Source organism: Canis lupus, chromosome 30 (assembly GCF_048164855.1).
Source record: "Canis lupus baileyi chromosome 30, mCanLup2.hap1, whole genome shotgun sequence".
NCBI classification, from domain to species: domain Eukaryota; kingdom Metazoa; phylum Chordata; class Mammalia; order Carnivora; family Canidae; genus Canis; species Canis lupus.
In genome coordinates, this window is record NC_132867.1 from 31249382 (window position 1) to 31266509 (window position 17128).

The following is a 17128-nucleotide window of genomic DNA, read 5'->3' on the forward strand; positions in this document are numbered from 1 at the left end:
ACCACATGGGATGAGGGGTCTGATATTTCAGCAAACGTTACTTACTTACTGGCTCCTAAGTGCTAGCCATCCTTACCTACCTTCCCAATCTCAGTTTCCCAGACCTAAAAAGCGCACACTAATATGTCCAAAAGTTATTGAGAAGGTTGAGGCCTAGCTTTAAGATTAAAAAAATACATATATTAATAATCTCCACACCCCACATAGGGCTTGAACTCACAACCTAGAGACCCGAGAGTCGCGTGCTCTAACCACTGAGCCAGCCAGGCGCTGGGAGGAGGTTGAGTATTTTTAATGTGGATTTTAAAATTCATCGTGTCTGGGGTTTAGCCTTTGCCACCTCCACCGACAGACGCGGAGGAAGGCGCCAGAAATACCAGCAGCTCCGAGCTTGCCCCTGCTGGAGCACCAAGTCCGGCGGGCCCCTGGGTCCTCGCGGCGCACCTGTACGGGGGTCCCACAGGTAAGTCTGGGTGTCCCGTCCCCAAGCCAGTGCAGTGGGGAGCCGGCTGGGGCAGTGCGCCTGGTCCCGCCCTTGGGCCTCATTATCTACGTTTCCGCGTCAGGCCCGCCGAGAACTTGGCAGAGCCTCCCCGCGGTGTTCGGGAACACTTTGTGCCGAGCGCCCTCCGGCCCGGCCCTCCGCCCCGCCGCCCCTCCGCCCCGCCGCCGGCGCCGCCCGGCCGGGACGCTCGCGGGGTCCGCAGGGGCCCCCCGGTTCCCGTACCCCGCGCGCTCCCACGCACTTGTCGGCTGCAGCCCCGAGCCCGCAGGCCGGGCCTGGGTCACACCGCGCGTAATCGAGAGGTTCAGAAAGATGCGGTGGCCCATTTTAAAACAAAAGCCCGATTATTAGCGCTCGGTGCCACTTCTGCCCGGCCGGTGTCAGATCCTCGGAGCGAGCGCAGCCGACAACCAACCAGGACGCAAAGGAAGCGTAGTGGGCGCAAGAAGAAAAGAAACCGGCCGGCTGTGGCCTGAAACCGTCTGACCCGCTTTGAATCCCCCCCCTACGGTCCTCCCCCCACCCCGCTTCCCCTCGAACCCTTTCTGATTCGCGTCCTGGCTGCGTGGGCTTGGGCAGAGCGCGGGGGCCTCAGTCTCCCCCTCCGTGCAATGGGGATAACTGTGCGCGCTTGGTGATTCTACGAGGAGGCGCGCCGCGGGGTCGCAGGGACGTGGGCGCTGGGGTCCCACACCTCCAGGTCGCCACCTCCCCGCGGCCCCTGCCTCGGCCCCGCCCCGGGAGCGCCTGGGCTCCGCGCGCGGCGCTGGCTGCAAAGTGCGTCACGGGCACCGGCCGCGCTCCTCCCGCGGCCAGGGCGAGGCTGGCACGCGGCCAGCGCGGGCCGGGCCGGGCCGGGCGGGGGCGGGGGCGGGAGGGGGGTGCCGGGCCGTCTCCGGGGCGGGGACCCGGGCGTGGAAGGCGCTCCAGTGGCGCGGCCCTCGGTGCGCTGTTGGGGGCGCCCTCCGCGGCGGGCAGCTCGCCAGGGACCGGCCTCCGCAGCCGCCCCGCGCGCGAAGGCTGCACTTTCCCTTCGCCCCCCCCGCCCCGTTTCCTCCCGCGGGGCGGCAGCGGAGATTTCCTCTCGGGGGTGTGTGGGGGGGAAACTACGCGGATCCTTCCCGGGGCTCCTCGCCCCGCCCCACTTCTCCGCCCCCTCCCCTCTGCTGGGGAGCCGGCGCTGGCCTGCGCCGGGGAGAGGCTCCGCAGCCTGCGCCGGGAGGTGCAGGGTCCCCGCCTCGCCCCGCCATGTGACGCTGCCGTCCGCCCAGGGACCCCCGTCGCGCCCCCGGCCCGCGCCCGCGCTGGGGTGCGCCGGGCACCATGCTTCTGCCTGGACACGCGCGCCCGCCGCCCGCGCCGCAGCCCGCGCAGCATCCCGGACTCCGCCGGCAGGTAGAGCCTCCCGGGCAGCTCCTGCGCCTCTTCTACTGCACCGTCCTGGTCTGTTCCAAGGAGATCGCGGCGCTCACGGACTTCTCCGGTAAGAAGCGCCCTCCCTCGCCCTGCGCCCCCCGGCGCCGCGGTGCGCGCCCAGGTGAGCCCTGGGCTGGGGGCAGCCGCCCGCGCGGGGGGCGGGGGGAGGGCACGGCCGGGTTGGGTTGAAGTCGAGGCGCGCTCAGAGCCAGGGTTCTTGCCTGGTGCGAGCCTTCGGCGTAGAGGTGGCTGCGCGCAGTGAGGGCAGAGGAGCCCCTCCCCGCCTCTCCCCAAGGACGAAGGGTGGGTAACGTATTTGGAGTTTCTCGCCCTGCTGTTTACCTCGTCGGTTCCCCAGCAGCGGGCCCCGGCAGCGGGGACCCGACTCTGACGGATGCGTGTTCCCTGGAGCCAAAGCCTGCGCCGCGCCCAGCGCTGCGCGATCCACGTGCTGTGCTCCGAGGAGTTGCGCTTGGTTTGCCACTCGCTTTAGTCCCGCTGCGCCCCCGCCGGCCTCTTGGGTGCCCTTGTAAGGAGACTGGCCCCGGGGACGTCTGACCTGAAGTCTGCGCGGGCGGGCAGGGAGGGGCCGGAGGAGCAGGAGTTTACAGATCAGAGACTGGGGGCGGGGGGGGGGTGCGGGGTGGGGGGGTCTTGGCTTTACCTCCAAAAGGTACCAGCGCCCCCAACCCCCGCCAGTCCCAGTCTCCTTTACAAAAAACCAGGACGTCCTCCTCCCAGTAAACCGTGAGGCTTTTCTTTTGGGGAGACTCCCCCAGCCACGCTCTCCCACGCAGCGGATCTCAGCTCTGGGGTTGCCGGTGTGGCTCCACCAAGTGAGAGAAGTTTCTGGGTTGATGATGGGGCTACAGGAGCCGCATGCTTGTATTACCGCTGCGCTTTGCAAAGAGTAGCAAAGTCCTCGCAGTTGTAACAGACCTGGGTCTCCCTCCGGTGAAGCCGGAGGCCCTCACCCTTTCCCAGCCCCTGCCCGGGGCCCAGGAGGCGGCTCGGAACCCCACTCTCCCCCTCCTCCGGGGATCTACTGCCAAGTCCAGGCTTTTGCCTGCAGGGTCTTTTGCAATCTAATCATGGTAAATGGAGTCACTGCTCACCCCGCTGTGCAATAGACTAGTACATGGCAGAGAACACTGGCAAACCAGAAGCTGAGTTGGGTTTCTAGTTTACTTACAGAGAATGTCATTGTTAGCTGAGAGCCCTTAGGTCAGAGGTTCTTTGCTTTGAATATTTAATATCAAGGCAGTGTTTCTACCTCTCAAAGGAAGCCAAGATATGCCTATTTGGCAAGCAAACCGTGGTCCTTAAAATCGAGCACCACAGGGTCAGAATGCTGTGGTAAATGTGCTGGGGAAATGCTTTTCAAGTGCTATTGACTTTTTTTTTTTTTTAAATAGAACTTTCTTGGCTGCTAGAAAAGTTCTGTGTTTGCTGATTTCAGCGACGGTGAGCCCTTCTGAATCAGCCACCGTCTAGCTCTGAATATTGCAAAGAGTCTTCTTTGCAAAGCTGACAAGCCCCTTTTTTTTTGGTGACATCACTGCAACTGAACAAATATTGCTTTAGGTAAATTGCAGTGTGACCATTAGATTGTTTTCCCAGATTATAGACACTTGGGGTTTGTTTCTTTAGTGAAGCCCATGCAGTACTTGGGGACAGTCTGTAGGTTACCACCCAGGTTTGGAATTGTCTGTATGTAGCAACCATAAGAGAGGGGGTGCTGGAGCTCTCCAACAGGGATGCTGTATGGGGGGGGGGGGCGGAAGGAAAGGGATATTTGGATACATGTACTTCTAAATGACATAAATGATAAAAATATTACTTCGGTGCTTTTATTACTTCGGTGCTTTCGGTGTGAACCTGAATTCCAAGGTTGAAAACTCCCTGAGCCAGCGGTAGGTGGTGATATGGCCAGATCTATCCACAAGCAGCCCCCATTTTTAACGCTGATCAGCCTTGCTCTTTAAGGATCTGAGGACTAGGGAAAGTGTCAAGGAGCCTTTCAGGAAGAAGGAAAGAAAAAAAAATTACATCCTCCCAAAGCACAGACGCGTTCAAGTTTAAACCTAAATGCCATATTGTGTGGCATTGGGGTAGTGTGAGAGAAGGCTCAGAGAGAAGGATGGAGTCTTTCGATGTTGATCAATTTGGCTTGAAACCTTTGGGGACCCCCTGTGTGATATGCAGATGACTGTCTGAAGGTTGGTGGAATGCTTTAGCCAAAGCAGTGGATCTTGATCACGTAATTCTAACCGCCCCCCCCACCCCAGGACCTCAAAACCTGATGCTTGCTTTCCAAGAGGCAGGTGCTCCTGGTCTTTTTTTTTTTTAGGAACTTGGAGGGATTAGAAACCAGAGGTCTGTAAGGAGACAGTGCCCCCTGCCTCCCCACAGAGCCTTGTAAGAATAGCCCAGCCTTCCACAGTACAGATACTTGCTTGTTTTTCTAAACAAGGGAAACATCAAAAACTGAAGCTGAGGGAGGGTGGAGGGAACTTGGGAGCCCTTTGCCCTGGGACGAACGGGATGGAGGAAGGATGGTGTTTCCGCATGAGAGAAAGTACCAGAATGTCAGGGGTCCCGGCCATTGTGTGTACAGTATAGGGCTTCCCAGGAGATTAACAGTGCAGAGTTTTGGAAAGTTACTTAAGCCTTTCTCTTCTTTGCAGCTCTTCCTCGAGCCTTTTCCTGGGGCTGTCAGCTGGTATAGTTTTCCTGGGTCATTGATTTTTTTTTTTGCCCGGGGATTCCAGCATCGGATCTCACTCTTAATAAGCCAGGGGCTACATCGTGGCCTCCTCCTCCCCCTCCGTGCTCGTGACTTGTGCTAATCACCTCCAAGCCTGCTGGGAAAAAGGCTTCCCAAATACCCCCTTCCCTCTCATCCCTGAAGATATTGAGATGCTGCCAGCGGCCACTGGAAGGCTGTCATCACTGCGTTAAAAAACATATCCCAGGAAGACAAGAGCAGTTCATGCAAAACTAGTGCCTGTGATCCTTAATCCCATACTCAGATACACTCGGCTTTCATCCATTTCCCTCTCTGGGATGGAGTTGTTTTTTTGACTGCATTCCCACATTGGGGATTTGGCCTAAGAGGTCCAAATTGATCATTGATTTTTTTGTTTTTTTCTTTTTTCCCAAACAGAAGTGTAATGTCAGCATCATCTTTGTTCAAAGAACAAGGCAGGGATGAGTGCTGAGAGGAGGGAGGGGTGCCTTCTTGGGTTCCAGCCATAAAAAGCAAAAGATCCTCTATATTTTGTCCTGCTTTATTTCTTTTTAATTTTTATTTAATTTTTAAAAAGATTTTAAATTTATTCATTTAAGAAAACAGATAACAGAGAGCAAACGAGCGTGAGCAGGGGGAGAGGCAGAGGCAGAGGGAGAAGCAGGCTCCCAGCTGAGCCAGGAGCCTGACATGGGGCTTGATCCCAGGACCTGGAGATCATGACCTGAGCTGAAGGTAGATGCTCAACCAGCTGAGCCACCCAGGCACCCCTGTCCTGCTTTAAAGATGTGATGTTTCAGCGTGTCTCTCAAACTTATTTTGTCATGTCCCTCAGGTCTCGTTTTTGTTGTTTTGTTTTACATTTTTTTTTTTTTTTGGTTTTTTGGTGATTTGTCTTTCCTTGTCTCTCTGCTGAAGGCCAGCAGCATCTTCTCTTGTCTCCCTGCATTCCCCCTTTCTCTCTTCTCAAAAAGTTCAGAATGATTGATGGGCTCATTGAGAGGAATGGGGAGAGACAGAGGGAAGGAAGGGGTACAAAATCATTCTAGTTCCCACATGGAGGCCTAGAAAACTCTGGACTTTTGACAAAGAAGGCATGAGCATATGTCCACACGTTTGGTTTCACCCTAGGGCATGTAGCAAAAGGAAAGGGAGAAAAAAAAACACAAGGAGAGTGGGGCAGCCTTTAAAGTCTCCTTGCATCAAGCTGTCCCCAGATCTCAAAGATGGAAGGAGTTCTCTGAGCTGATGTCTTGCTCCCTGCCAAGTAGCCCAAGCCAACACGAAGTAATGCTTGTTACCAGATCATTTGCAGCCCAGCAAATAAACCCAACCCTAGCTCCTTATTTCACTGGCCAAAAATCTCAGAATGAAGAAAAAGGGTAAGTCAATTGATCTTGAGGCCTCAGGAGGGGATGCAGGTGTCCATTTAGGAGAGAGCAAACCTTCCTGTTCTGCTCAGATAAGCGGTGGATCTCCACCCTGGTGGCATAGGAGAATCACTTCAGTCTGAACAAATGTGGGGATGCTCAAGCAGCGCTCCAGGGCTCCTTGCTTAACTGGTCTGGGGTGGGCCAGATACTGGTCTCATTTTGAAAGCTGCCAGGCGACTCTAGTACAGCCCGAGTTGAGAACCACTGTTCTGGTGTTCAGAGGGCAGGGCTACCTCCTGCAAGCATCAGTTCGCTCAGGGGTGCCCGGGCCTGGCTGGGTGGTCCCTCACCCCTCCTCCAGGACTCCCCACCAGGGAGATCGGGACTGTATTTTCCCAGCCATCAGTGGATCTCTGCATCCCAGTGTCTGCACGCAGAGTTCTGCATTTTCTTTTGCCTTAGTCACATCATCCTTTGATCCAGGGATTGTCTTTACTTTCACAAATCTTATGGGATGAAAAGCCAGCTCATAACCAAAGGAACACAACCTGAATGTCTGAAAGAGTTGTCCAGCTGTCACAGAAGAGAGATGAAGAGAGGCGTCTGAAACTGCCAGTCTGTTTCCATGGGAAGTAACTACATTTGAAACGTGGTCTGCTGGCTCGTTCTGTAGCAGAGAAGAGGAGTCTGGGCCAGCAAGTGGCTCCATTATTGATGGCTCTACTCTCCCAGGCGCTTTATTGGAAAGGGCAGCCTAGCAGCAGTTTCGGGCAAGGGACGGAAAGGTAGGGAGTAAAAGTTAATTGAGCACTGTGTTATCTGATTTCCTCCTCATAGCAGCCCTACAAAGTAAATATTAGCCTCACTTTCCAGATGAGAACCTTGCCCCATTCTGCCTTCAGTATCTCTTCGACTCAGTTCATCCAAAGTGAGGGCACACACGAGGCGATCCAGCGGATGTAGAAGGAAGATGTTAGAACTTTTGTTCTTTCATATTGGTTTCTTTCCAATCGTAAAAAAAAAAAAAAAAAAGGAGTCACCCTTGGCTTAAAATTAACATAAAAATTGGCAGCTGAAGGGTACACAGTTTGTAGGTAAATGTACATATATTGGAGGCATGTTCCCAAAATGTTTCTGCTGATGGGGATCATGATTTTAAGGATTTGGGGGCCATTGGTCTCAGCCACCCTGTCAACTTATTTAACATTCTTGAAAAGGCACCACTTTGGAGGTAACGTGCACTGAAAGAATAACTGCTCCCCTGTTATCTACCCCTACCCCCATCTGGCTCCCTACCCCAGCTCTACGTCTCCTGGTAAAATTTAGAGGTAGGATTTGAACCCACTAATTGTCTGGTTTCCAAAGTCCATACTCTTGTCATTCGAGCTATGTAATGGACCTTCAAAGGTAGAGGTGAGGGCTCTCTGAAATTTGATTATACTAGGTCACTATTCTAATGAGGCTGGTGTGTTTTTATCCTTCTACAAGGATCTAGCATTCCTTAGTAATACAAATCCTGGAGTCACAAAGATTTTAGTATTGGAAGGGTGGGTGACCCAATGACTCTAGTCTCCTCTCTGAGTCTCTCCTGCTCTCTGGGGGTCCCTAATTCTGCAACCCATTGGCTGACCCCGATGTTTGCAGATCTAAGACTCTGGTCCAGCATAAACAACACCTTCTTCACTCGACTTGCCTTAGCACTAGTGAGAGAAGTTGGTGAGTTGAAAATACCATTAGTGTACCAAATACATTCAAGTACCGTGTGCCAGACCCTGTTCTGACAACTTTGTGTTTATTAACTCATGTAATCCTTACCACCTGTGAAACAGATGCTATGATAATAAATTGAAGAAACTGATGCAAAGAGAAGTGAAGTAACTTTGGGGGATTTGAACCCAGGCAGCTCTCCTCTAATACAAAAGCAAATTACCAGTAGTTTAAAGCAATGCCATTTCTGTACTGTTTACCTCTTAATCCACTAGACCCCAAATTTCCCCAGATATGTGGGAAATATGTGTACAGTTATTATCCATTCCACCTCCTGTCTAAAGATAGTACTCATATAGCCCCAAAGAACTGATTACAGAATAGGAACTAATCCATTTCTGGAAATTTTGTAGAACTGGTGATCTGAAATTATTTCTCCAACAAAACATCTACAACTGCTGAGTAAAATATAACAGACATCCTTTAAATGCGTGAATGACTCAATATAAGGGATGCAAACAGGGAACAAATATGAAGAGGATCAAAGAACTGGAGAAGTTAGCTGGCATTGACCCTGTGGCTACACTAGGACCATCTGATGGTCTTTACAACCAGGGTTTAACAGGTGCATGAAGGCAAGTTATGAGTTATTAGACCAATGTAAGTTAAGAAGTTGAAATAAAGATTTTCCAATAAATAAACAAACAAATAAATAAATAAAAACTGACATTACATACTATATATATGAGAAAAAGAGCTCTTCCTATAAAACTGGGACCTGGAAGGGTTAAATAGTCATTAAAAAGGTGGATGAGAAACAAATCAGCCTTCTTGAAAAAAAAATGGCAAGAAAACATGTCTCAGCCTGGGCTCAGCTTTGGAGAAAAAAATTAGTCTCCCTGAAGAATATGTAATCACAGGCCTGGTTTTTCAAGAGTCTGGGTTTTAAATTCACATGATCTTTACCAAGAAACCTCATCTAAGAAACTAACAAAATTGTCCAAGGTTGGTTATGCCCCAAGATACTTGGCAAAACACACACACACACACACACACACACACACACACACACACACATAAATCCTCCCTACATAGAGACCTCATCATCACAAGCTCCATAAGATTCCTGCTGATGAAATCCTGCTGGTTATGAACATGCAATCCAAAACTCCATTATATGAGCAATAATCAGCAGTAAAAACAACAGAGTTCTTAATAAATAACAGAGGGAAACTAAAACAGAAAAACGAATAAAAAGCAAGTCTAAAACATGACTAATGAAAGGCTATAAAGATTTTAAAAAGAACAAAATACATCTGCTGTCTCTACTAATACTACTATACTGATGAAAAATATATTCATTGAATTTAAAACTTAATGGATAGATCATATGTAGCTGAAGACAGAAGCAATGAACTGGAACATAAAGCTGAAGAAATTATCTAGAATGCAGCAAAAAAGGTAAAGACATGAAAAATATGGGAAAAAATCTATAAGACATGGAGGATGGAATGTAGGTTCAGCATATATCAGATCCATATTCCAGAAAGTGGGAATAGGGGAAATGAGGGAGTGGCAACACTCAAAGTGATAATATCTTGGAATCTGTTTTCAAGAATTAACAAAAGATTCAGATTGAAGCATCCGAAGCAAGATAAATAAAAATATATGGATACCTATCCATATTTAAACTATAAAATACTAAAACCAAAGTGACAGTCTTAAAAATACAATCAGAGAGAGTGAGAGAAAACAATGTTATACATAAAGTCTTTGCAACAACAACAGCGAAAGCCAGAAGCCAGAGAAATATTTTTCCAGGTTCTGGGAAAAAAGAACAGAACATCCTGTCAGAGCAGAACTATATACCCAGCTAAACTATCTTCAAGACAGAGTGTGGAGATTACTACAGAAAATAAATAGACTTAAAAAAAAAAAAAAGAGTGTGAAATGAAGACACGTTTACCATGATACATGCTTACCAAAACAACTGCTAGAGGTTATACTTCCTGGAGAAGAATGCTGAGTCTAGAAGGAAGGACTGAGTTATAAAGAAAGAAAATGGTACAGAGAATGACACTTTACCTACGTTCCTTGCTCTGTCTTCCTTCTTAGAGAGTGCCATCTCCTTGACTGGAGAGAGATTTCTTGAAGATATCTTGTCCTTTTGACACCTAAAGCCAAGGGACAGCTTTTTGACTTGATTGAGGTCTTCCACGGCCATAGGACTTCAGTCTGAGGTGCTCAGATGACCCTCAGTTCCACGGTGACTACAGAGCGGGAGTTCTGTGTGAAAGAACAGGAAAATGTTCAAGTCTTTCAGTTACCCTATAAGAGTCAGCCCTGTCCTGGGGAAGCCTCCTTCTCAGTGGCTTCATGCACATGCACAAACAAAGCAGCTTGGGGAGGGGGGGTGAATAATAGATTTGGCAGGTCACATTCTCCAAATGATACCCAAACCGCAGAGCATGGAATTGAGGGTTTAGCAGTGTGCCCACAGACATACCAGACAACTCTGCCCAGGCATAAATTTTCCATTTTCATACCCGCATTTCTGGACACCTGTATCGCTTGCTCACTCAGACCCTTGAAATAGAATTTCTCCTGCATTAAGAAGCTAAGGAATGAAGTGGTGTTTGGGGTTAGCTTTGACCTGAGGGCCAAGTTTTCTACACACACAACCAGGCGACATTAAAATTCAAAACTCAGGCCACTGAATCTGAAATGTATGTTTGCAAACTGTCTGATTTCATGTCTGCCTCAGATGTCTCGTGAATACAAATCACCTCATTTGGGGTTGGAGGAGCAGGAGAAGGAAACCTAAGAATGATCTCCAAAACAAATCTTTAATTCGGATGAGTATAATAGAATGTAATCCCGTTTCAAGTCTGTCAGCATTCCTTTGATGATTACAAATGAGTCCCTTTTCCCCTGCATCGTGGGGGAATAATCTGGATAAAATAACCCTTTTTGTCTGCAAGGGCCAGTGTGATGCATACTCGTGACAGCCTATAGAGTAGTGTTTCAGAGTCTGAGAAGAGCGCCGTGCCACCACGTTCTTCCTTTCTTTCTCTTGACTTAGAAGATTTTGCACTCTTTTTATGTTCAGCAGCATCTGAAGTTCTTAGACTCCATCCCCCTCCGCTGTTGGATGGGAGACAGGTGGAAGCAAGACTACCCAATCCCATCTAGAAGGCCAGTTTGTCCAGCTGCTGAGGGTAACGCTTTAAGGAATGCACACAATTTCATAGCCCCTTTTCTACTGAAAAAAAAAGTACCTGAACCCCAAATCAGGCTTATACACTTCCTTTTTGTCAACTTTGTCATGAAATGAAGGGGTAGGTGTTTTTAAACTCCTCCTCCATTCTCCGAGGCCTGAACCACTGAACACATTCCAGAGCTAGCAAGGCCAAATGCTTTCTGGACAGGTGAGACAGGATGCAGAGATGGCCCCGGCCACAGCCTTAGGGTGAAAAGTGGTCTTGACAGGCCAGACCTGTGAGATCCGTTATGTGGACGTGGTCACGGCAGGCTGTGGAGGATTCCACTGAGCAGGTCTTGAGGTCTTGTCTGTTCTGCCTCTTTAACCACTGGAGTTCAACTGTGAAGGTCCCTCTCTTCTGATTTACCTTTTTTTTTTTTTTAAACCTAGATATCCCTGGATTTTTTTTCTCCAGAAATCTATCTATCTATCTATCTATCTATCTATCTATCTATCTATCTATCTATCATCTATCTATTTATTTATCTACATAGCCCGTGCATGAACAGGGCAGGGTAGAGGGGCAGAGGGAGAGGAAGACAGAGATCTTAAGCAGGTTCCCCGCCCTGTGTGGATCCTGATGCCAGGCTGCTTCTGGGGACCCTGCGATCATGACCCGAGCCGAAATAAAGAGTCAGATGCTTAACCAACCGAGCTAGCCAGGCAGCCCCTCTCTATGATTCCCTAAAGCTTTAAGTCAGTGCTTTGAGGCAAAAGGCCTGCTTTCATCTCAGGCTTCTGTGTTTATCTCTGGTTGGTCCAGGCATGTTGTTCGGTGTTGTCAACCTTGACTCAAAATTCCATCTGATCCTTAGAGTAGATGGCTATCTTTATCTGGTGAAAACTCTAGGTTCTCAATCCAGGGAGGTTTCGTCCCCCACTCCCAGAAATATTTGGCAACGTCTGGAAGTAATTTTGTTTGTCACAACTAGCCGTGCTGCTGGCGTCTAGGTAGTAGGAGCCAGGGATGCTTCTGAACCTCCTACATGTCTGGAGGTAATTTTATTTGTCACACTAGCGGTGCTGCTGGTGTCTAGTGAGCGGGAGCCAGGGATGCTTCTAAACCTCCTACGATGCACAGACAGCCCACAGCCCCCACTACAAGGAATGAGCCCATCTTCACGCTGGGCTTGAGGAACGCAGGGCTAGACCAACTGGCATGTCCCCGATTTATTTTCTACATCTGAAGAGGGTGGGGAAAATTTATAATAACCAAAGATGAGTCTGGAAAACCTAGAGCTCCTTGGCACTCTTCAAGGCCAACTTGCCTTCTGCAGCCACCTACAGGTGCCCAGCTCTTTAAAACTGAGGAAATAGAGATCCAACCACTGTGGTGCTTCGACACCCTCTCACACCCCATGACTCCCCATCCCACTGCTTTCCTCTATGGAACTTGCTTGTGCCTCCGGCCCTTTTATCCTCCTGATTCGAAACTTCCACATTCGCCATCATTACCGTCAAACTAAATATCACTTGGGAGAGATGTTCAGACTTGACGCCAGTTGCTCACTCCCAGTGTGAGGATGCATTGGCAACACCTCTCACTTATTTCACAACTCAGTGAAGCAATCATGTGAGGGGGCAATTTGATTTGAATTTTTAAGAGTGTGAAAGTTGTGAAAACTGTGTGTGGATCAGCCTTTGCTCAGCACCTCCCATTGCCTCATCCTACTTTCCGCCTCTGTCCTGCACCCTCTGTCTACCACCCCTACCCCCTTTCTACCCAGCTCTGCACATCCCTGTTCAGATGGCCCCTGGCACAGTTATACCCACGGATGTGTCTGTAAAACGTTGTGTCCGCCTCTCTGAGCTGCCTGTTATAATGTGTTCTGATGTTCCAGGATGTTTCTAAGAGCACTAATTGGGTGAATGGTTATTTTATTTTTATTCTTTAAGGATTTTATTTATTTATTCTTGAGAGACACACAGAGAGGCAGAGACATAGGCAGAGGGAGAGGCAGGCTCCCTGCGCGGAGCCCGATGAGGGACTCGATCCTAGGATCCTGGGATCCCAGGATCACAACCTGAGCCAAAGGCAGATGCTCAACCACTGAGTCACCCAGGTGTCCCAAATAGTGTTATTTTAGAGCAAAGTTATTCACCTATTCACCCCTGTGCTGAATGTTACACCCTTATTAGGGTGCACCTGTAGTCTATGTGGTCATGGGGTGGAGCACCATTGCAGCGCCCACACTGAGTAGAAGGAAAACCAACAGATCCCTCTGAAAGGATGACTGCAACCCCTGCTCAGAGGTCACCAGATCAAAGGGCAGCCACCTACTTTCAGATCTGACCCTCTGCAGTCACCCCCCCTTTCCAGGCAGGTTGGAACGCTAGTGAAAATATTTCTTTCCTTCTGCCAAACACAGACAAAATATGGTATAGTTTCCAAAAGAGTGAACAGGGCACCGGCAGGAATGGGTGTGCAGTATTTGTATAGCTTTGTGACTCAGTACATCTGAATCTCCAAGCATTTTAAGAGCTTTGTCCAAAAAAAAAAAAAAAAAAAAAAAGGTCTATTGTGTGGCTGTTGGCACTGAAGAAAATAGCAGGCCTGTCAGAACTCTGTTTCAGATTTAATTTTAAAGTGGGTGATGTAAGAATGCTGTCGGACGGGAGGACTTTGCTCCTTTTCTCATTCTTGCCCATCTGGTGTGATAGAACTTGAGTTTTCAAGAATCAGTTCATATAAGAAATCAGAGCACCTTCCCTTGACACTCCTTTTGTGAAAAGGCATCACGTTCATAAGCAAAGACTAATATGTTTTTAAAATGGGTATGGATCCCTGCAATGAAGCAAAAACATATTTGTGTTTCTATCTACATAAATGCACCTGCACGTACCTATATATATATAAAAGATTTTAACTATCCATCTATGTGCATATATGTATTTTTTCAGAGTATCCTCTTGCAAGATCTTACTTTTCTTTTTTTTTTACATTTTTTAATTTAAATTCTACTTGTCAACATAGAGTATAACACCCAGTGCTCATCCCATCAAGTGCCCTTCTCAGTGCCCATCACCCAGTTACGCCAATCCTTTTTTTTTTTTAATACAATTTTTAAAATGCAGGTCTAGAGACATTATTGATTTTCCCAAAGGCCTCACGCATTCGATATCTACTTCTGGGTAGTGATATTATACAAATAAGCAGGAAAACTGTATTATGAAAACGTTCTTTCCTAGTTGTTTCCTTTGCAGGATGTTAAACAGTGAACAGTGATTTTTTTTGTCATGTATATATTTTAACATAGAGTGCATGTTCCGTCCTGTCTCTGCTTCTCTTGGCCATAGAGATCATATACTATACGTAAAACAACAATGACAACAATAACAAAAACAAACAAACAGACAAAGAACTAAAGCATCATATTCAACCCCTAGATTCAACCAAACTATGAATAGGTTCTTAAGTTTCTGAGGCAAGAAAATTTCTCACAATGTTGCCAAGCACCCATCTGTGTTATGGGAGTGACTGTGCCCATTCGAGTCACTTGGGTCCTACTTTCAGAACCACCAGACCTCAGCAAAACAGCCTCTGTTTCTTCCTTGCTTTTTTCCAGAAAAGTCCCTTAAAGACCTGAATTTAAGGTTGTTTTTTTTTTTTTTTCCAAACATGGAGACTGTATACACAACATGGCTTATACCAGGCTGAGTCCAGGATAAAATCAGACCATGGAAAAGAAGATCAGTCTCTGGAAACAGAACACAGATAAACCTACCTCAGCTCTCCATGGCCTCAGGCCTGTTAGTGTGAGGAAGACTTGACCAGAGGGAATGTCTTAATTAATTAGTGCTGTCTGTGTAGCTAAAACACATGCACACAGAAGCTAAAGGACTCTTATCCTTAGAAGGCAGTCGGACAGTGACATGCAAACAAAACCCAAAGGGAAGACTTCCCTGGAATCTTGTGGAACCTTCTGGAATGTAGACTTGAGTCTCTCTGCACCATTTATCTTTATCACCCACATCTTCTCTTTCTGTGGGATGATAAAGTATTAGGTGGAGTATATAAGGTCTGATATATTAATTGAAAGCTTTACTTTAAGAATGTCAAATGTTGGGACCCCTGGGTGACTCAGTAGTTGAGCATCTGCTTTTGGCTCAGGTCGTGACCCCAGGGTCTCAGGATCGAGTCCCGCATCGATCTTCTCCCTCTGCCTATGTCTCTGCCTCTCCCTCTGCCTATGTCTCTGCCTCTCTCTATGTGTCTCTCATAAATAAATAAAATCTTAAAAAACATAATGCCAAATGTTAAAAAAAAAAAAAAAAAAGCACCGAATGTTTGTGGCTCAGTCTCACAGATTGGGTTAAAATGGCAGTGCTGAGTATTAGATTATAAATTAATATAATTATCAATTTGTTGTTCTTGCAAGCTTCAAAGAATGGACATTATCTGACCATATCTGCCCTTCAGTGGGCTGTGGGGAAGAGTGAATTTGCTGGAATCACAGAAGCTCAAGAACCATAGGGGAAAGTTTTAAGCGGTTCTCACTGCTGGGCTTTTGGGGTCCAGGCCTGATGCTATTACATCCTAACCCCTTCATCCACTGGCCTGTCATACGATTCAACCAGGGCAATAAGTCATAAAGGGCAATGTGTAGACTTCAGAACAGAGCTGTGCGAGACAAATATGATGCAATGCGCACATGTAATACTAAATATTCTAGTAGCCACGTTGGAAAAAATAAGAGAAAGTGGTGACATGAATTTCCATAGCAAATTTTATTTAACCCGAAGTATCAAAAGTATCATCTTTTCAACATTAGTAAAGATATCAAAAAAGCTTTTTCTAAGGATTTTTATTTATCTGAGAGAGAGTGAGAGAGCGAGTGCGAGTGAGGACAAGTGGGGGGAAGGGCTGAGGGAGAAAGAGAAGCAGACTCCCTGCTGGACAGACCCACCTGGGGCTCGATCCCAGGACCCTGAGATCATGACCTGAGCCGAAAGCAGATGCTTAACCGACTGAGCCACCCAGGGGGCCCGATATGTTAAAAATCATTAATGAGACTTTTACATTTCTTTTTGGCTTACAAAGACTTGGAAGTCTGGTGTGTATTTGACACAGCAGCACATCTCCGTTCTGACTGGCCACGTCTCGAGTGCTCAGTAGCCATGTGTGGCCGGGGCCACCATCCGAGCAGCACAGAGGCTGAGGTCTGGGATCAGGGCAGAGCCTCGGGCCTTTCTTAACACCTTCTTCCCACGCGGCCTCCATCAGGCCTGCCTCATGTAGGGACCAGTGGCAGATGCTCGGTTGTCCCCCGGGAGCCTGGCCTCCCCAGTTGCCTCCCCGTTGCTTGGAGGAGGACTGGTGTCCTCCTGCCTCCTCCAGTACCTTTCCTGAGAGCCCTCTCTGACTTTAGTTCTCATGAAGGGAGAGGCCTGCAGGGACTCACCCAAACTGTGATGGAACCTGCTAGCAATACCAGAAATCAGCCAACCCTACTCACCCAATTCTTTTTCTGCCCTGTGGATGTCACAAGGATTTGGGGCTGTGTTAACCCACCTCGGGGTACTGGGGCCCAGGGAGGCAAGGGTTATTGAATGATTTTATCTCGAGGCAGCTGTTGGTCAGTCTCATCCAGAGGGGAGAGAACCCAGGTCGGGCACCAGGAAGGGACTGGCCAGGACGTTTCCCAGCTTATTAGTGGCAGGACCAAGATAGGACCCAGGACCTTGCTCCGGTTTTGAGTTACTGTGTTTGCTCTCAGGATCAGCTCTCACAGGAAGCAGAGCTGAGAGGGCTCAGAAAGACCCCAGCTCAGAGCTCCCTGCTCCCCTGACAAGACCACAGGCTGCTTGTCACTGTTTGGGGGCGCTTCTCAAGGTACTAATGTCTGGAGCTAAGTGAATGTGTATCTGTCAGCTGGAACCTAGGCATCAGGTTTTTTTTTTTTTATTTTTTTATTCATGCAAGACACAGAGCAGAGACACAGGCAGAGGGAGAAGCAGGCTCCCTGCAGGGACCCTGATGCAGGACTCGATCCCAGGACCCCGGGATCACGCCCTGAGCCAAAGGCAGATGCTTAACCACTGAGCCACCCAGGTGTCCCAGGCATCGGTATTTTTAAATCTCCTGAGGTGACTCTGATGGGCAACCGAGGTTGAGA

At 48.4% G+C, this 17128-nt stretch overlaps 1 protein-coding gene across 11 annotated transcripts in view; it reads left to right on the forward strand.

Annotated features, from left to right (window-relative positions):
• Positions 1-358: 358 nt before the first annotated feature.
• Positions 359-17128, forward strand: part of EVA1C (eva-1 homolog C) — a 79615-nt gene continuing 62845 nt past the window's right edge. The window contains exon 1 of one of the 11 annotated variants that reach the window (XM_072806766.1): positions 359-463. Coding sequence is in view for 10 of the 11 variants with exons in the window: in XM_072806761.1 (XP_072662862.1) it covers positions 1829-2042 (214 nt within the window). In the remaining variant the exon portion in view is untranslated. Of the gene's footprint in view, positions 464-1541; positions 2043-17128 lie in introns of those variants that run through there. The other 10 variants (XM_072806761.1, XM_072806759.1, XM_072806760.1 and 7 more) reach the window with 10 other exon arrangements.